This window comes from Trachurus japonicus, chromosome 8, assembly GCF_045865225.1.
Source record: "Trachurus japonicus isolate A0001 chromosome 8, Traja_1.0".
NCBI lineage: Eukaryota > Metazoa > Chordata > Actinopteri > Carangiformes > Carangidae > Trachurus > Trachurus japonicus.
The window spans coordinates 1,930,555-1,946,271 of NC_140914.1; the positions used below are offsets into that span (position 1 = coordinate 1,930,555).

The window sequence follows — 15,717 nt, forward strand, 5'->3', positions numbered from 1 at the left end:
GAGGAGGGACCGGTGACGTCACTGATGACATCATCGGGGGGGGGGGGGCGTGGCCTCAGGCGTCGATGCGGAAGGACAGCAGCTTCTCAGAGTGCATGTTGTTGAGCGTGCGCAGGTCGGGCAGCTTCAGCAGCAGCTTGGTGAAGCGCGGCGAGTCCAGCAGGTTCTGGTGGTTGTTGCCGGGGGCGACGGCCGACTTGGCGACCAGCGACCTCAGAGCTCGGATCAGGTTCTCCTGCAGGTTCTCCACCGACGCCACGTTCTCGATGCCGGAGCGGTCTGAGGAGGAAGAGATATGACTTTATTATCCTGTTAAAGGGATAGTTCAACATTTAGGCAAATTGGTCCCATTGCCATAATCCCTATAGTCATAGCAGTAGACACCTTTAATTTTCGGTGCAAGCTATTTTTAGAACGGCGGAGCAGAGCGGTGAGCTGCTCAGAGCTACGCTACGGAGGCTCATTATGGGATTTCTTTGGTTTCCCTCATCATCAAACTCATCAAATACACAATCCAACAACTCCACAACGCTCTGGTGGACAAGTTGTGAGCTGCACATTCACCACGCTATGAGATAATAACACAACGTTACCACACAGAGTTGTTTTAGAGGGAAATACAGAGACTGCTGATGAAAAACTGTCCCTGAAGGCAACGTGCATCAGTGGTTTTGCATGAATTTCCCTCTAAAACAACTCTGTGTGGTAACGTTGTGTTATTCTCTCATAGCGTGGTGAATGTGCAGCTCACAACTTGTCCACCAGAGCGTTGTGGAGTTGTTGGATTGTGTATTTGATGAGTTTGATGATGAGGGAAACCAAAGAAATCCCATGAGCCTCCGTAGCGTATCACCTCTATTCTATTTAGTCTTTTTGACGTTGACCTACAGAAAGTGGTCACCACTGAATAAAACCCTCTATCAAAACCCTCCACAGATGCTCTTTCAGATTTTAAAAAGTTGTGTCATCCACATGTTTAAAGCCTCTACAAGGAACTTTTAACTAGATATCCAATAATACGCACTAGAGCTCATGGGAAATGCAGTCAAGTTCAACAACGAGGAGGCAAAACGCTACCGCTTTGCTCCTTGTAGGGGCTTCAATAAAAATGCTGCCTGACAGTCGTTAGCGATGAGATAGTTAGTGGTGATTGATTGACAGGTGTGAGGGGGCGGGGCCTCACCTGCAGACACCAGCACCACGGCGGTGAACAGGCTGAGCTCCTCGGCGCTCAGCTCCAGCGCCGCCAGCTTCAGGCTGAAGTCGAACATGGTGCCCAGCAGCTCGCTCATGCCCATGGCGCGCAGCTGCTCCAGGCTGTAGGTGGCGCCGGAGAGGAAGGTCACCGTCTGCTCCCGCACGTTGAACAGCGACGAGAAGCGAACCATCAGCACCTGTCGGAGGAGGGAGGGGTCAGGTGAGATTTGATTTAATTATCATCAAACTAAAAACTGTTTCCAAATAAATAATGTAAAACACACAAACACACGTATATATTATATAGATAATATATAATCAGTGTTGGGCACGTTACTTTTAAAAAGTAATAGGCTTCATGCAGAGTTCCACTACTTCCTGAACTTAAACAAGCTCCTTTATTTCCTGTCTAACGTTATTGGACCAACTGATTAATCCAGGTGTTTGTCCAAAAATGTTAGACAGGAAATAAAGGAGCTTGTTGAAGTTCAGGAAGTAGTGGAGCTGTGCATAAAGCCTATTAGCTATAGTAACTAGTTACTTTCCCCCAACTGAGTAAGTAACAGAATAACTACATTATAAAAGTAACTAATCACCAGGAAAAGTAACTATTACGTTACTTTTTATAATAAAATGCTGAAATATGTCAAATTACTTGGACTCGCCACCCTAACCTCCTGTTTATCAGGAACTAACCAACTCCCTCAGTATCCCTCCGCCTGTGTCTGTGTGGAGGGATACTGAGTGAGTTGGTTAGTTCCTGATGAAGAGCTTTTTTCTGACAAGTTGATTAATTGAAACAAAAAGTGTTTATAACGTATAACTTCACTTTAACAGGTGTGTTATTATTTAGTGACGGGACTTCTTGGGGGGGGGGGGGCGACTGCCATCCTGCTTGGTGGGATGTCTAAGTGGTGGTCTAAATGGTGGGATGTCTAAATGGTGGGATGTCAGAGTGGTGGGATGTCTAAATGGTGGGATGTCAGAGTGGTGGGATGTCTAAATGGTGGGATGTCAGAGTGGTGGGATGTCTAAATGGTGGGATGTCTAAATGGTGGGATGTCTAAATGGTGGGATGTCTAAGTGGTGGGATGTCTAAGTGGTGGGATGTCAGAGTGGTGGGATGTCTAAATGGTGGGATGTCAGAGTGGTGGGATGTTGGAGTGGTGGGATGTCGGAGTGGTGGGATGTCTAAATGGTGGGATGTCTAAATGGTGGGATGTCTAAATGGTGGGATGTCTAAGTGGTGGGATGTCAGAGTGGTGGGATGTCTAAATGGTGGGATGTCTAAATGGTGGGATGTCTAAGTGGTGGGATGTCAGAGTGGTGGGATGTCAGAGTGGTGGGATGTCTAAATGGTGGGATGTCAGAGTGGTGGGATGTTGGAGTGGTGGGATGTCGGAGTGGTGGGATGTCTAAATGGTGGGATGTCTAAATGGTGGGATGTCTAAATGGTGGGATGTCTAAGTGGTGGGATGTCTAAGTGGTGGGATGTCAGAGTGGTGGGATGTCTAAATGGTGGGATGTCAGAGTGGTGGGATGTTGGAGTGGTGGGATGTCGGAGTGGTGGGATGTCTAAATGGTGGGATGTCTAAATGGTGGGATGTCTAAATGGTGGGATGTCTAAGTGGTGGGATGTCTAAGTGGTGGGATGTCAGAGTGGTGGGATGTCTAAATGGTGGGATGTCAGAGTGGTGGGATGTTGGAGTGGTGGGATGTCGGAGTGGTGGGATGTCTAAATGGTGGGATGTCTAAATGGTGGGATGTCTAAATGGTGGGATGTCTAAGTGGTGGGATGTCAGAGTGGTGGGATGTCTAAATGGTGGGATGTCTAAATGGTGGGATGTCTAAGTGGTGGGATGTCAGAGTGGTGGGATGTCAGAGTGGTGGGATGTCTAAATGGTGGGATGTTGGAGTGGTGGGATGTCGGAATGGTGGGATGTCTAAATGGTGGGATGTCTAAATGGTGGTATGTCGGAGTGGTGGTATGTCTAAATGGTGGGATGTCTAAATGGTGGTATGTCGGAGTGGTGGGATGTCTAAATGGCGGGATGTCGGAGTGGTGGTATGTCGGAGTGGTGGGATGTCTAAATGGCGGGATGTCGGAGTGGTGGGATGTCTAAATGGTGGGATGTCGGAATGGTGGGATGTCTAAATGGTGGGATGTCGGAGTGGTGGGATGTCAGAGTGGTGGGATGTCTAAATGGTGGTATGTCTAAATGGTGGGATGTCGGAGTGGTAGGATGTCTAAATGGTGGGATGTTGGAGTGGTGGGATGTCTAAATAGTGGGATGTTGGAATGGTGGGATGTCTAAATAGTGGGATGTCGGAGTGGTGGGATGTTGGAATGGTGGGATGTCTAAATAGTGGGATGTTGGAATGGTGGGATGTCTAAATGGTGGGATGTCGGAGTGGTGGGATGTTGGAATGGTGGGATGTCTAAATGGTGGGATGTTGGAATGGTGGGATGTCTAAATGGTGGGATGTTGGAATGGTGGGATGTCGGAGTGGTGGGATGTTGGAATGGTGGGATGTTCGCATGTCGGAATAGCGTTATGTTGGAATCGTGGGATGTCAGAATGACAGCATGTAACCCTTCTTGAGTCAAGGAATGGAGGATTTTATTGTCAGTAACAGTAATGGAGTTGTAGCGGGGGGAAACAGTAACCTTTTGGATTAAAAGTATCACGCTGTGTATAATGAACAATAATATGAGCTCTGACGTCATGACGACAGGTGTCTCACCTCGAAGGTTCCCGCCTTCAGCAGCGCCACCTGGTCGTTCTGCGACAGTGCGCCGAACCCTGGGATGTGTTTGGCAAACTCCACCACCTCCCTAACGGCGGGCGTGAAGGACAGTGAGAAGTCCTCCCAGATCTGCTGGGGCGACTTCGAGGGGTCGGAGCGAGGCTGCATGTTCATTGGACAGGCCTGCGGAGAGGAACGGCCAATCAGGTGAGAGACTGCGTAAGCCACTACTGATCGTTGTCCAATCAGAGGCCAGGGTGAGTGAACCAAACCTAGAGCACTGGAATAAGAGAGTAAGGACACCACCATTGACTCCCGTGGTAAGCCTCATGCCCCCTAGTGGCAGGATATGGGTATTGCAAAACCCATTTACTCCAATGTATGTGTGTCGCCCACTTGCTGGTAAATTGATGAAAACGGCCGTGTTTTTGTTTTTAGGTGTCTTGGTCATATCAAATTATACTTATAATTTGTTGATTGAAACATTAATGTCGACAACTGTTTTTTTTACTCTCCTATGTGTTAATGTTTATCTGTAAAGGATCCTCAATGATGCTATTAACGTGGGTGATCTATAAATGTCCTTAAAGTATTGAACACCACACTTGCTCATTCACCAACAATGCAGAGATGTCAGTTCTTGGGCGCTTTTGCAAAACCCATATTCCTCCACCAGGAGGCGCTGCCATTGGACCAATGCTGTCCTTACCCTCTTCTCCACTGCTCTAAGGTGAGTGAACCAAACCTACCAGCAGAATCTCCTTGTGGTTCTTCATTGGACAGTTCTGTGAGCTCCGCCTCCCGTTGCTGCCGTTGTCGGCGGGCGGAGCGGCGTAGCGCCCTGCGCCCAGGTTGTTGTTGTTATGGCGATAGATGGTGTTGAGGCCGTTGCTGTGGTAACCGTTGGGGCAGCGGTTTGGGCCCCAGTGCTCCGCCTCCCCGCCGTGGTGGTGGTGGGCGTGGTTATTCTGCTGCTGCTGCTGTTGCTGCCGTGGCGGCGGCGGCGCGTGGGGATTGGTCAGCTTGTCGTGAGCGTACAGGAAGGTCTCACGGTGAGCGAGGGCGATGGCGCTGATGGTGGAGTCGACCCCCGGGCTGGGAGGGGGGGAGGGGCTGTGATGAGGAGGAGGAGCGGGCGAGGAAGAGGGGGCGGAGTCAGGAGGCGAGGGGGAGGGGGGCGTGGGGGGCAGGGCCGAGGGCGGCGGCTGGAGGGGGGCGAGGGTCACGCCGGGGCAGGGGGAGGAGGAGGAGGGGGGGGGAGGGGGAGGGGGGAGAGGAGGAGAGGCTGGCGAGCTGGAAGTCGTTGTTGAGCTGGTTGTTGATACTCATGTTCATGGCGCTCTGCATCTCCGCCAACATCCTCTGTTTCTCACGCTTCGGTATCCGCCCGAAACGCACCGCTGTGGGGGGGAGGGGCAGGATGACATCACTACACACTCATCAACCAATCATATGGCAGTTAAAGGGATACGCCAACATTTTTTTTTTCGTGTCTTGCCTCACTCCCGAGTCCATGACCAGCAGATAGACACCATCCTTTCAACTGTGCGTGCAGTAACCATGGAGATAGAGCCATATCGCCGTAATTAGCTTAGCTCAAACACTGGAAGTGTATAGGTAGTGTTAGCCTGCCTCCACCTAAAGTCGCTAATTAGCTTAGCTCAAACACTGGAAGTGTATGGGTAGTGTTAGCCTGCCTCCACCTAAAGTCGCTAATTAGCTTAGCTCAAACACTGGAAGTGTATAGGTAGTGTTAGCCTGCCTCCACCTAAAGTCGCTATAGCTTAGCTCAAACACTGGAAGTGTATGGGTAGTGTTAGCCTGCCTCCACCTAAAGTCACTAATTAGCTTAGCTCAAACACTGGAAGTGTATGGGTAGTGTTAGCCTGCCTCCACCTAAAGTCACTAATTAGCTTAGCTCAAACACTGGAAGTGTATGGGTAGTGTTAGCCTGCCTCCACCTAAAGTCACTAATTAGCTTAGCTCAAACACTGGAAGTGTATGGGTAGTGTTAGCCTGCCTCCACCTAAAGTCGTCAGAGAAACTCTTCAGCAACTCTAAACGGAAACCGGCGGGCCGATCTTCGTCTCAGAGCTGACAAAACTCTCCGGTAAGGCATCTTGAGCGGTCAAATGCCGCTAACGGGACCAGATCGGTCAAAACGGAGGGTTCAAGCAAAGACGCTTTATTTTGGTTCAAGCTAGCTACATCGAGGGTAGCTTAGCTTCCTATTTCAAAGTAAAAGCACAAATTCTATCGTCATGGTTTTCTGTATGTAAAGGGCAACGGGTATTTTATTTTGTGAAAGTAACTGGAAGTGCGTTGGTCACAACGGCTAGCAGCGCCGAATTCGTCCGAACAAAATAGTACACAGCTGGTATTTAGACAAATTAACGACACACTGCTGATCTAAACGGCTACTTTCTCACCTAAACATGTTTGAAATGTGGATAAAGTGAAATATTTACAGAGTTTAGAGCTAAAATGAAATCAGCTTCTCACTGCTGATTTCAGCTCAGGTAGGAGGCAGGCTAACACTACCCATACACTTCCAGTGTTTGAACTAAGCTAATTAGCAACTTTAGGTGGAGGCAGGCTGACACTACCTATACACTTCCAGTGTTTGAGCTAAGCTAATTAGCGACTTTAGGTAGGAGGCAGGCTAACACTACCCATACACTTCCAGTGTTTGAGCTAAGCTAATTAGCAACTTTAGGTAGGAGGCAGGCTAACACTACCCATACACTTCCAGTGTTTGAGCTAAGCTAATTAGCAACTTTAGGTAGGAGGCAGGCTAACACTACCTATACACTTCCAGTGTTTGAGCTAAGCTAATTAGCAACTTTAGGTGGAGGCAGGCTAACACTACCTATACACTTCCAGTGTTTGAGCTAAGCTAATTAGCAACTTTAGGTAGGAGGCAGGCTAACACTACCTATACACTTCCAGTGTTTGAGCTAAGCTAATTAGCAACTTTAGGTAGGAGGCAGGCTAACACTACCCATACACTGCCAGTGTTTGAGCTAAGCTAATTAGCAACTTTAGGTAGGGGGCAGGCTAACACTACCCATACACTGCCAGTGTTTGAGCTAAGCTAATTAGCAACTTTAGGTAGGGGGCAGGCTAACACTACCTATACACTTCCAGCGTTTGAGCTAAGCTAATTACGGCGATACGGCTCTATCTCCCTTGTTACTGCACGCACAGTGGAAAGGATGGTGTCTATCTGCTGGTCATGGACTCGGGAGTGAGGCAAGACACGAAAAAAAAGAGATGTTGGAGTATCCCTTTAAAGGTGTACAGGTGTTCAGGTGTGCTACTGACCGTCTCGGCTCATGCCCACTGACAGACACTTCTTGAAGCGACACTGCTGGCAGCGGTTCCTGTTGATCCTCATGATGATGCAGCTCTCGTTCTTCACACACTTCTTGTACTGGATGTTCTGCTGGATGCTGCGGCGGAAGAAGCCCTGCAGGTCACACATGCAAAGAAGACAAAACTTGAAAATATTTCCTGATGAAACGATGTCATCCATGTTTTGTTGCTTAGTAACAGTCCAGTTGTGTGTGTGTGTGTGTGTGTGTGTGTGTGTTACCTTGCAGCCTTCACAGGCGTGAACTCCGTAGTGGAAACCTGAGGCCACGTCCCCACAGACTTTACACAGCAGCACCATCCCATTCAGCTCTGAAACACAGGGTCAAAGGTCAAAGGTCAAAGGTCAAGGGTCGGCCTGTGCATGGAGTCTCACATGTATTCTAGCTTCATCATCATCAGACTGGGCTCTTACTGGTCAGACTGGCCACAGACTTGCTGGGCGACGCCCTCAGTGCCGCTCCGTCGTACCGGCCTCGAGGTGGCGACCCCCCCGCTGAGGAGGAGGAGGAGGAGGAGGAGGAGGAGGAGCAGCCGTCCTCCCCTGAGGAGCCGGAGCTGCAGCTGAGGAAGGAGGAGGAGGAGGAGGAGGAGGAGGAGGAGGAGGAGGTGAAGCCCGGCTGGGAGTTGGAGTTCTCACTGTACATGGAGACGGGGCTGGTCCGGGTGGGAGAACCTCCACAGGAAGAACCCACGTAGGAGATGACACCTCCTGCAGGAGAGAGGAGGCGCAGCCGGTGAGACCACGACCTGACACAACCGGTCCTGGTCTGGTCCAGCTTTTATGTATAATTTAAAGGGACAACCAGGAGTTTCTATCTGGTTATAAAAAGTCTGATATTAATGTGGATGAATCTCCGTTACCACTTGTTAATGGTCCATTTTAGATAAATCTATGGTTTTGTCTCTATGGTTATTTTGTTATTATTAGTGGTGGTGGAAATGCTGGGCGAGCCGACCAGCGTTTCTTTACTTTCGGTTTCGTGGCGAGTCATGAGAATAACGCCGCCGTATGAATCTCCGTTTATGGTGGGAACTACGACGGTATGTGATCGTCTTCCAACCTCTGACTTTAATTCTTGATGAATGAAAACATGAGTCTGTCTTGCGCCGGTCAAAGAATTTCACGGTGCGGAGGCTCATAAATGTAGTGTGGAAACACTTCACTTTTCCAAAACTCCTGGTTGTCCCTTTAAGGTATAGTACGTAGGAATTCCCCCCATCTAGCGGTGCGGTTGCATATCTGAACGTATTCTTGATGTTGCATTCAGGTGAAATGGGGCAGACGTCAGACAGACAACAGACGCTGCATGTAACAGGATAAACAACATGTTGTCATGGTGATGTGGTATTGTTTTAGTAAAATGACATCCGGTTGGTTTGTCGACGGCCGTCTGCCTGACTGCACCTGAATGCAACACCGGTGCCTCCGTCCTTCCTCACACTACACAGTGGTGACGGTTTTAACAGGCCGTTTCCGTGGTTACCTACGGTCACGATGCAACATGGCCGCCTCGGTTCGGTGCGTCGCCCACTTATGTATTTGTAACGACTTGTAACAACTCATTCTAAGGAACCAGAAAGCTTTACTTTGGATGCAGCTGTGATTCACCTTCAGTCAAATACGGATTTATGAAAGACAGGTTTGATTTTTGATCAGAAAAAGACAAATAAGTTACAGACTGGGACTTTAAATCATTGGTTTAGATCTGGGGAGTCAAATATATTTGACCAGGTAAATAAAGTTACATCTTCATTAATGTAACTGTTGGTTTTTACTGATTAATGTTCAGTGTCTTTATTTAAACTAACGTCATGTAAACACGTCTGACAGTGACGTTTCACAGCAGCTGGTCTGGGATCAGCCTCACGCTGCAGGACGGGGGGGGGCTGTTTCCCTGTCGTCGTGGTAACAGGAGGAGGAGGGGGCGGGGGGCTGTAGTAGAAGTGACTTTCTAGGAATTCTAGGAACAGAGGAGAGGGAGGGGCCTCCCCCTCTCCTCCCCCCTCCTCCTCCCCTCCTCCTCCCTCCTTCACTCAAATGAATGAACATCACTGCTGCTTTTATTTATTTCACATTTCAACGACACATGTTCCTGTTTAGTCTTAAACATCATCATCTTCTTCTTCATCATGATACGTCGCCGATGCAAATAGGCTATGTAAATGTCCATATATAAACATATATATATCTGTATATATGGTGAAGTCAGGTTATATGGGACATATATAACCAGCCAATCACCAGTTTAGAGTAAAACCTCTTGACAGAAATCAATCAACTCAGACTCAGGAGTTTTTACATAATAAAGGTTCTCAACAAAACAAACTAGGCATGTAGCTACATACATGTATATATATCTGTATGTATATATATATATATACTGTACATACATACTATCTGTATGTCTGTGTCCATGTGTTAGTGTGTGAGCAGCAGCAGCAGCAGCAGCAGCAGCAGCAGCAGCAGCAGCAGCAGCAGCAGCAGCAGCAGCAGCAGCATTAACACGTGTTGATTCAACCTGCAGCTGCTGCTCCTCCTCCTGCAGACTGGAGGCTCGTGTGTCGGCTGTGGCCACGTGACCGCCACACGAGACCACACACACACACACACACACACACACACACACACACACACACACACACACACACACACACACACACACACACACACACACACACACACACACACACACACACACACACACACACACACACACACACACACACACCCCTACCACAGATCTTATCAGGGACTGTGGGTGTTTTATTTAACTGACAATGTTACAGAGAATTAATGAACATCCACTTCTACAGCAACAACAGAAGCTGTCGGTGTCAGACCCTCAGACTGGACCAGGACCAGGACCTGAGTCTAGGTCTGGGTCTGGTCTGGGTCTGGGTATGTCCATCACCTGCTCCATGAGGACAGAGACAACACTACAACTCCCAGCATGCACCTCTCTGTGAGGGAACAGCAGCTGAGAACCAGGACCAGAACCAGGTCTGACCCAGCCGTCTGCTGCTGCTGCTGCTGCTCAGACACTAACACATGAAGACAGACATGTATACAGAGAGCATGTACTGTATGTATATACAGTATATATATGTATACTATATATACAGACCTATATATAGGCTACATGTATGTAACTATATGCCTAGTTAGTTTTTTGTTTAGAGCCTCTATTATGTAAAAACTCCAGCAGCTTCCTGGTCACAACAACTGGTCACATTGATTTCTGTCAAGAGGTTTTACTCTAAACTGTGTTCTGGTTATATACCTATGGACTGCTAAATGTCTCAGACCATAATGCCTCATATAACCTGACTTCACCATATACTTATATACAGTATATATATATGTTTATATATATGGACATTTAGGCTACGTATTTGTATCGGCTATGTATAATGAAGAAGATGATGATGTCTAAGACTAAACAGGAACATGTGTCGTTGAAATGTGAAATAAAAGCAGTGATGTTCATTCATTTGAGTGAAGGAGGGAGGAGGAGGGGAGGGAGGAGAAGAGACATTTATTCTGACTCACTCATGTATATAAACAACTTCCTGACATCATCACGACACCGACGACGTATTGATCCTGAAATGTGACCAGCACCGAGGACCAGGAGATCTGACAGAAACAACCACGGTGGTGATGTCACACAGAGGACTTCCTGTTTCCTCTCCTGTCCTCCATGTTGCATCAGTGTCTCATGTTCAGAGACACGGATGCAGCAGGAGGAAGAGGAGGAAGGCAAAGCAGTTTTACCAGCAGTTTGTCTCAAAGGGCTTTACATCCCATCATAACTACATCCTCTGTCCTTAGACCCTCACATCCACTGAGGAAAAACTCCATAGAAAACCCTTTTAACAGGGAAAACCAGGAGAAAGCTCAGGGTGAGCAACAGAGGAGGGATCATCACCCAGGACAGAGATGTTGTTACACACAAGACAACAGTTTAGAACACAGGATGACACTTTTCCTGTTATCTACTGGTCCTCTGTCTTTATGGACTTTTTATGTCAATTGTTGTATTGTTTAGGGGACTGCGGATGTAATTTAGCACATCCAGTGTATTTACTGTGGGTACTCTAACACTCACTGTCCATTAAAGATAGATAGATAGATAGATAGATAGATAGATAGATAGATAGATAGATAGATAGATAGATAGATAGATACATAGATAGATAGATAGATACATAGATACATAGATAGATAGATAGATAGATAGATAGATAGATAGATAGATAGATAGATAGATAGATAGATAGATAGATAGATAGATAGATAGATAGATAGATAGATACATAGATAGATAGATAGATACATAGATACATAGATAGATAGATAGATAGATAGATAGATAGATAGATAGATAGATAGATACGTTTATTGTCATTGTCATTTCCACAACAACGAAATTAAAAGTGCATCTCCTGCAGTGCAAACATTCATAAAAACATTTTTTTTTAAAGCATAAAACACACATTAACCACTCATCATTACTCAGTGTTAAGTGCAGTCGCTGCTTTGGGGTAAAAACTGTTCTTAAATCAGTTTGTGGCAGCTTTAATTGTCCTGTATCTGCTGCCAGAGAGGAGCAGCTCAAACAGACAGTGGCCACGGTGTGTGTGTCTTTGAGGATTTTCTTTGCTTTTATGAGGCATCGGGAGCATTGTCCAGACCAAATAAACAGATAAAGTAAAAGGTAAAGTAAAGGAGGAGGAGGAAGAGGAGCAGCCAGCAGGAGGAAGGAGAGGAGGAGGGTTATGTAATGAGCTCAGAGCTCAGCAGCCAATCAGAGCGCTCGGAGCTCAGTGAAAACAAAGCGCACATGGCGCCGCTCTCCGCTCCATGTGAACCGGTACCAGCACATGGCTGCACACACACACACACACACACACACACACACACACACACACACACACACACACACACTGGTCCACCTGACGCTCAGTCTCATCTTGACCCAGTTTCTCAGAACCTGGACCGGGATCACGGTGCCGGTCCCCGTGATGACGCACGTGCTGCAGGTGTCTCTCCGTTAAACCGAACCGGAACTCTCTCTCTCTCTTTGTTTTATTGTCATGAATGTCACACAGACTGTGTTGCCAAAGCATAAAGACACAATGAAACAAAACAATAAACCTAAAGGGATAGTTCAACATTTTGTCAAATTGTGCCCATGGTTTCCCTCATCATCAAACTCATCAAATACACAATCCAACAACTCCACAACGCTCTGGTGGACAAGTTGTGAGCTGCACATTCACCACGCTATGAGATAATAACACAACGTTACCACACAGAGTTGTTTTAGAGGGAAATACAGAGACTGCTTGATGAAAAACTGTCCCTGAAGGCAACGTGCATCAGTGGTTTTGCATGAATTTCCCTCTAAAACAACTCTGTGTGGTAACGTTGTGTTATTATCTCATAGCGTGGTGAATGTGCAGCTCACAACTTGTCCACCAGAGCGTTGTGGAGTTGTTGGATTGTGTATTTGATGAGTTTGATGATGAGGGAAACCAAGAAATCCCATAATGAGCCTCCGTAGCGTAGCTCTGAGCAGCTCACGGCTCTGCTCCGCCGTTCTAAAAACAGCTTGCACCGACAATTAAAGGTAACGAACCTACTGCTATGACTATAGGGATTATGGTGATGGGCCAATTTGACTAAATGTTGAACTATCCCTTTATAACTAATTCGCTCTGGTTGTGTTGTTGTTGTTTACCTGTGCTGCTGCCGTTGTTGTTGCTGTTGTTGTTGCTGTTGTTGTTGTTGTTGTTGTTGTTGTTGTTAGTGTCCATGGCGGTCGTCGTCATCCTGAGCTCCAGGTTAAAGATCCACCGACACCAGAGTCTACTGTCTCTGTCTGTCCGCCGCGCGCATCTCAGCCGCGAGGACACCGCGTCTCTACTGTCTGTCTGCTGCACGAGGAGCTGTCAGCTGCTGCACGCGCTCCTCTAGCCTATCTCTCTTCTCTCTGTGTGTGTTTTCAAACAGAGCGCGATGCATGATGATGATGATGATGATGATGATGATGAGGTGAATGGGAGGAGGAGGAGGAGGAGGAGGAGGAAGGAGGTGTGCCTGGCTGCACGCGGCAGAAAACGGGACCATGTGACCGCGCGGGGAGCGCCTCGTGCCCCAGTGACACACTTCCCGCCTCCTCTGTGGAGTAGATGCTGCTGCACGTGGAGCGGCCGCCGGTGGGAAGGCTGCGTGACGTCGCAGTGGCGGCTTTAAGAAATGTGGGGCCCGAGGCGAAGACAGGGGGGGGGGGGGGGGCAGGTTATCTGATAGAATACTGAGGATGGATCATATAGACATAGAATTGATTTCACTTTATAAAACGTAAAGGTGAAATCCAGCGATCTGATTGGTTGTTAACCGTGGCAGTGGCGTGCACAGGGGGGGGCCAATTGTTGAAAAACGCATGCTAAAGTGCCCCCTGGAAACCAAAACGTGTGCTAAAGTGCCCTCTAGGAGCTGAAACGTGTGCTTAAAGTGAAATTCCGGCGTAAGTGTAAACCATGGTCAAACACACCGTAACACCGAGTTAGACCCCCCCTCGAGAGATCAATTTGCCCGACCGCTACATTCACGAGATCCACCAACTTCAGCAAATACCGCAATATCGCCACACACGGCGCTCTCCGGATCCACTGTCTGACCGCAACCAAAACGCCACCATTTGCCCAAAATAATGCTCAGAACTGCACCAAATGTCATCAATAGTACACACAGGGTCCCAGCACGTAGTACGAGTTGTCAAACATCTGCTGGCTTTGCCTGTTTTCTTTAGCAAGGAGATGCAACTCAACTCACCTACTTCTCCTCCGGGAGCCGCTCGTTGGTGAGGAAGCCCTGACGAGTCGATCACCGAGTGCACCGGAGTTCCGCAGCTCAATCAACAATTACCTCATGGAAATACAATCAGAGTTTTTTTTTTTTTCATCTTGCATATCACTTTATAACTATTATTATCGAGTGCTGGCCACGATATAGGCGCAAATGAGCATTTTTAAGAGCTGCGGAACTCCGGTGCACTCGGTGATCGACTCGTCAGGGCTTCCTCACCAACGAGCGGCTCCAGTCTTAAGGTATTGATATTATAAAACAGGCCAAATCAACGTTTAAAAAGGCCAAATTTTTTTCGCCACCGACCTGTGGTCGCCGGCCAAACGCACCATGTCGCTACAGTCTCACTCTTGTCATTTTCTGAAACTTGGCAGCCCTGAAAGTGCCCTCTAGGAGCCACATCTAGGAGCCAAAACATGTGCTAAAGTGCCCTCTTCAGTGGCGATGACGCGCTATTAGGTGCCCCTTTTTTTCCTTTTCGCCCCTGCCCTTCAAAAAGTCTGTGCACGCCACTGAACCGTGGTATAATGTTCTGATGAGAAACAACACCGTAGGTTGTGGAGGTGCTGGCGATGGATACAATTGAAGAAAGAAAAAGAAAAAGAGGAACGCCGCACACTCAGCTCCAGTTGCAGAGAGTTTTATTAGACAACGTTTCGGCCTGTTGAGCCTTTGTCAAGTCTAGTGTGGAGTGGCTGATGAAGCCTGCTGTGAACCTGCCACTAATCACATGCCAGTCTGTGTTGAAAAAAAGGAAAGAAAAACAGGAAAAAACTGCTTTTCCCAAGAGAAATATTCTAAATACAAAAGAAAAAAATATATAATATCCTAAATCGTGGTATAATGAGCATATACCACGGCCTGGAGTGATATATTGCTTGAATATAAATTGTAACTCCATGACTGTGGGATATGTGACAGAGATGATTGACCTTTACACAGCTCAAATTTCATTTCATTTATTTATTTATTGAACAGGGACAGTGCACATCAATCACCATATCAGTTCTACCATCAATGTAAATGTGCCACAGTGGCTAATGTTCATCTGTTGTCCCTGGGGCAGGTTGATAAAAGTTAACATCATCAACAGTTACAGTAATACAATAAAGGGCAGTCCAATAGTCTGTATAAATACAGTGTGAAAATATGTATATAAAAACAGTGTGTGTGTGTGTGTATGTGCGTGGCCGTGTGTGTGCATGGAGGCAGCACCAAGGATGAGATGGTATGACTACTCAGGGTTACATGTCTGATTTGCTGATGTTTAAAGATTAAGTAACTTGTGGTCTCTCTTAAATGAGCAGGTAAACTATTCCAATAGTGAGTGGCTCTAACTGAGAAGAGTTGGGCAGCAGCAAGTGAAGCCAGTAGGAGCTGTCCTCTATGTCGTGGTGCTGAATGAGAAGACAACACACAAAACAACAGGTCAATTATACATTTTAACAGAATACACATCTATTCACCTGTAGCCACCTGTGTCTGTCTGCTCTGCTGGCGGCGCCGTCTGGTGGTGAAATAAA

General features: G+C 47.3%; 1 protein-coding gene across 1 annotated transcript in view; it reads right to left on the bottom strand.

Moving 5' to 3' along the window:
* The window catches only part of nr1d1 (nuclear receptor subfamily 1, group d, member 1), a 17,151-nt gene continuing 1,434 nt past the window's right edge, over positions 1-15,717 (bottom strand). The window contains 8 exon segments of the mRNA XM_085785563.1: positions 1-279; positions 1,184-1,394; positions 3,943-4,128; positions 4,695-5,202; positions 5,204-5,345; positions 7,270-7,414; positions 7,541-7,629; positions 7,733-8,029. Of these exon segments, the coding sequence (XP_085641689.1) occupies positions 56-279; positions 1,184-1,394; positions 3,943-4,128; positions 4,695-5,202; positions 5,204-5,345; positions 7,270-7,414; positions 7,541-7,629; positions 7,733-8,029 (1,802 nt within the window). The 3' untranslated portion in view covers positions 1-55.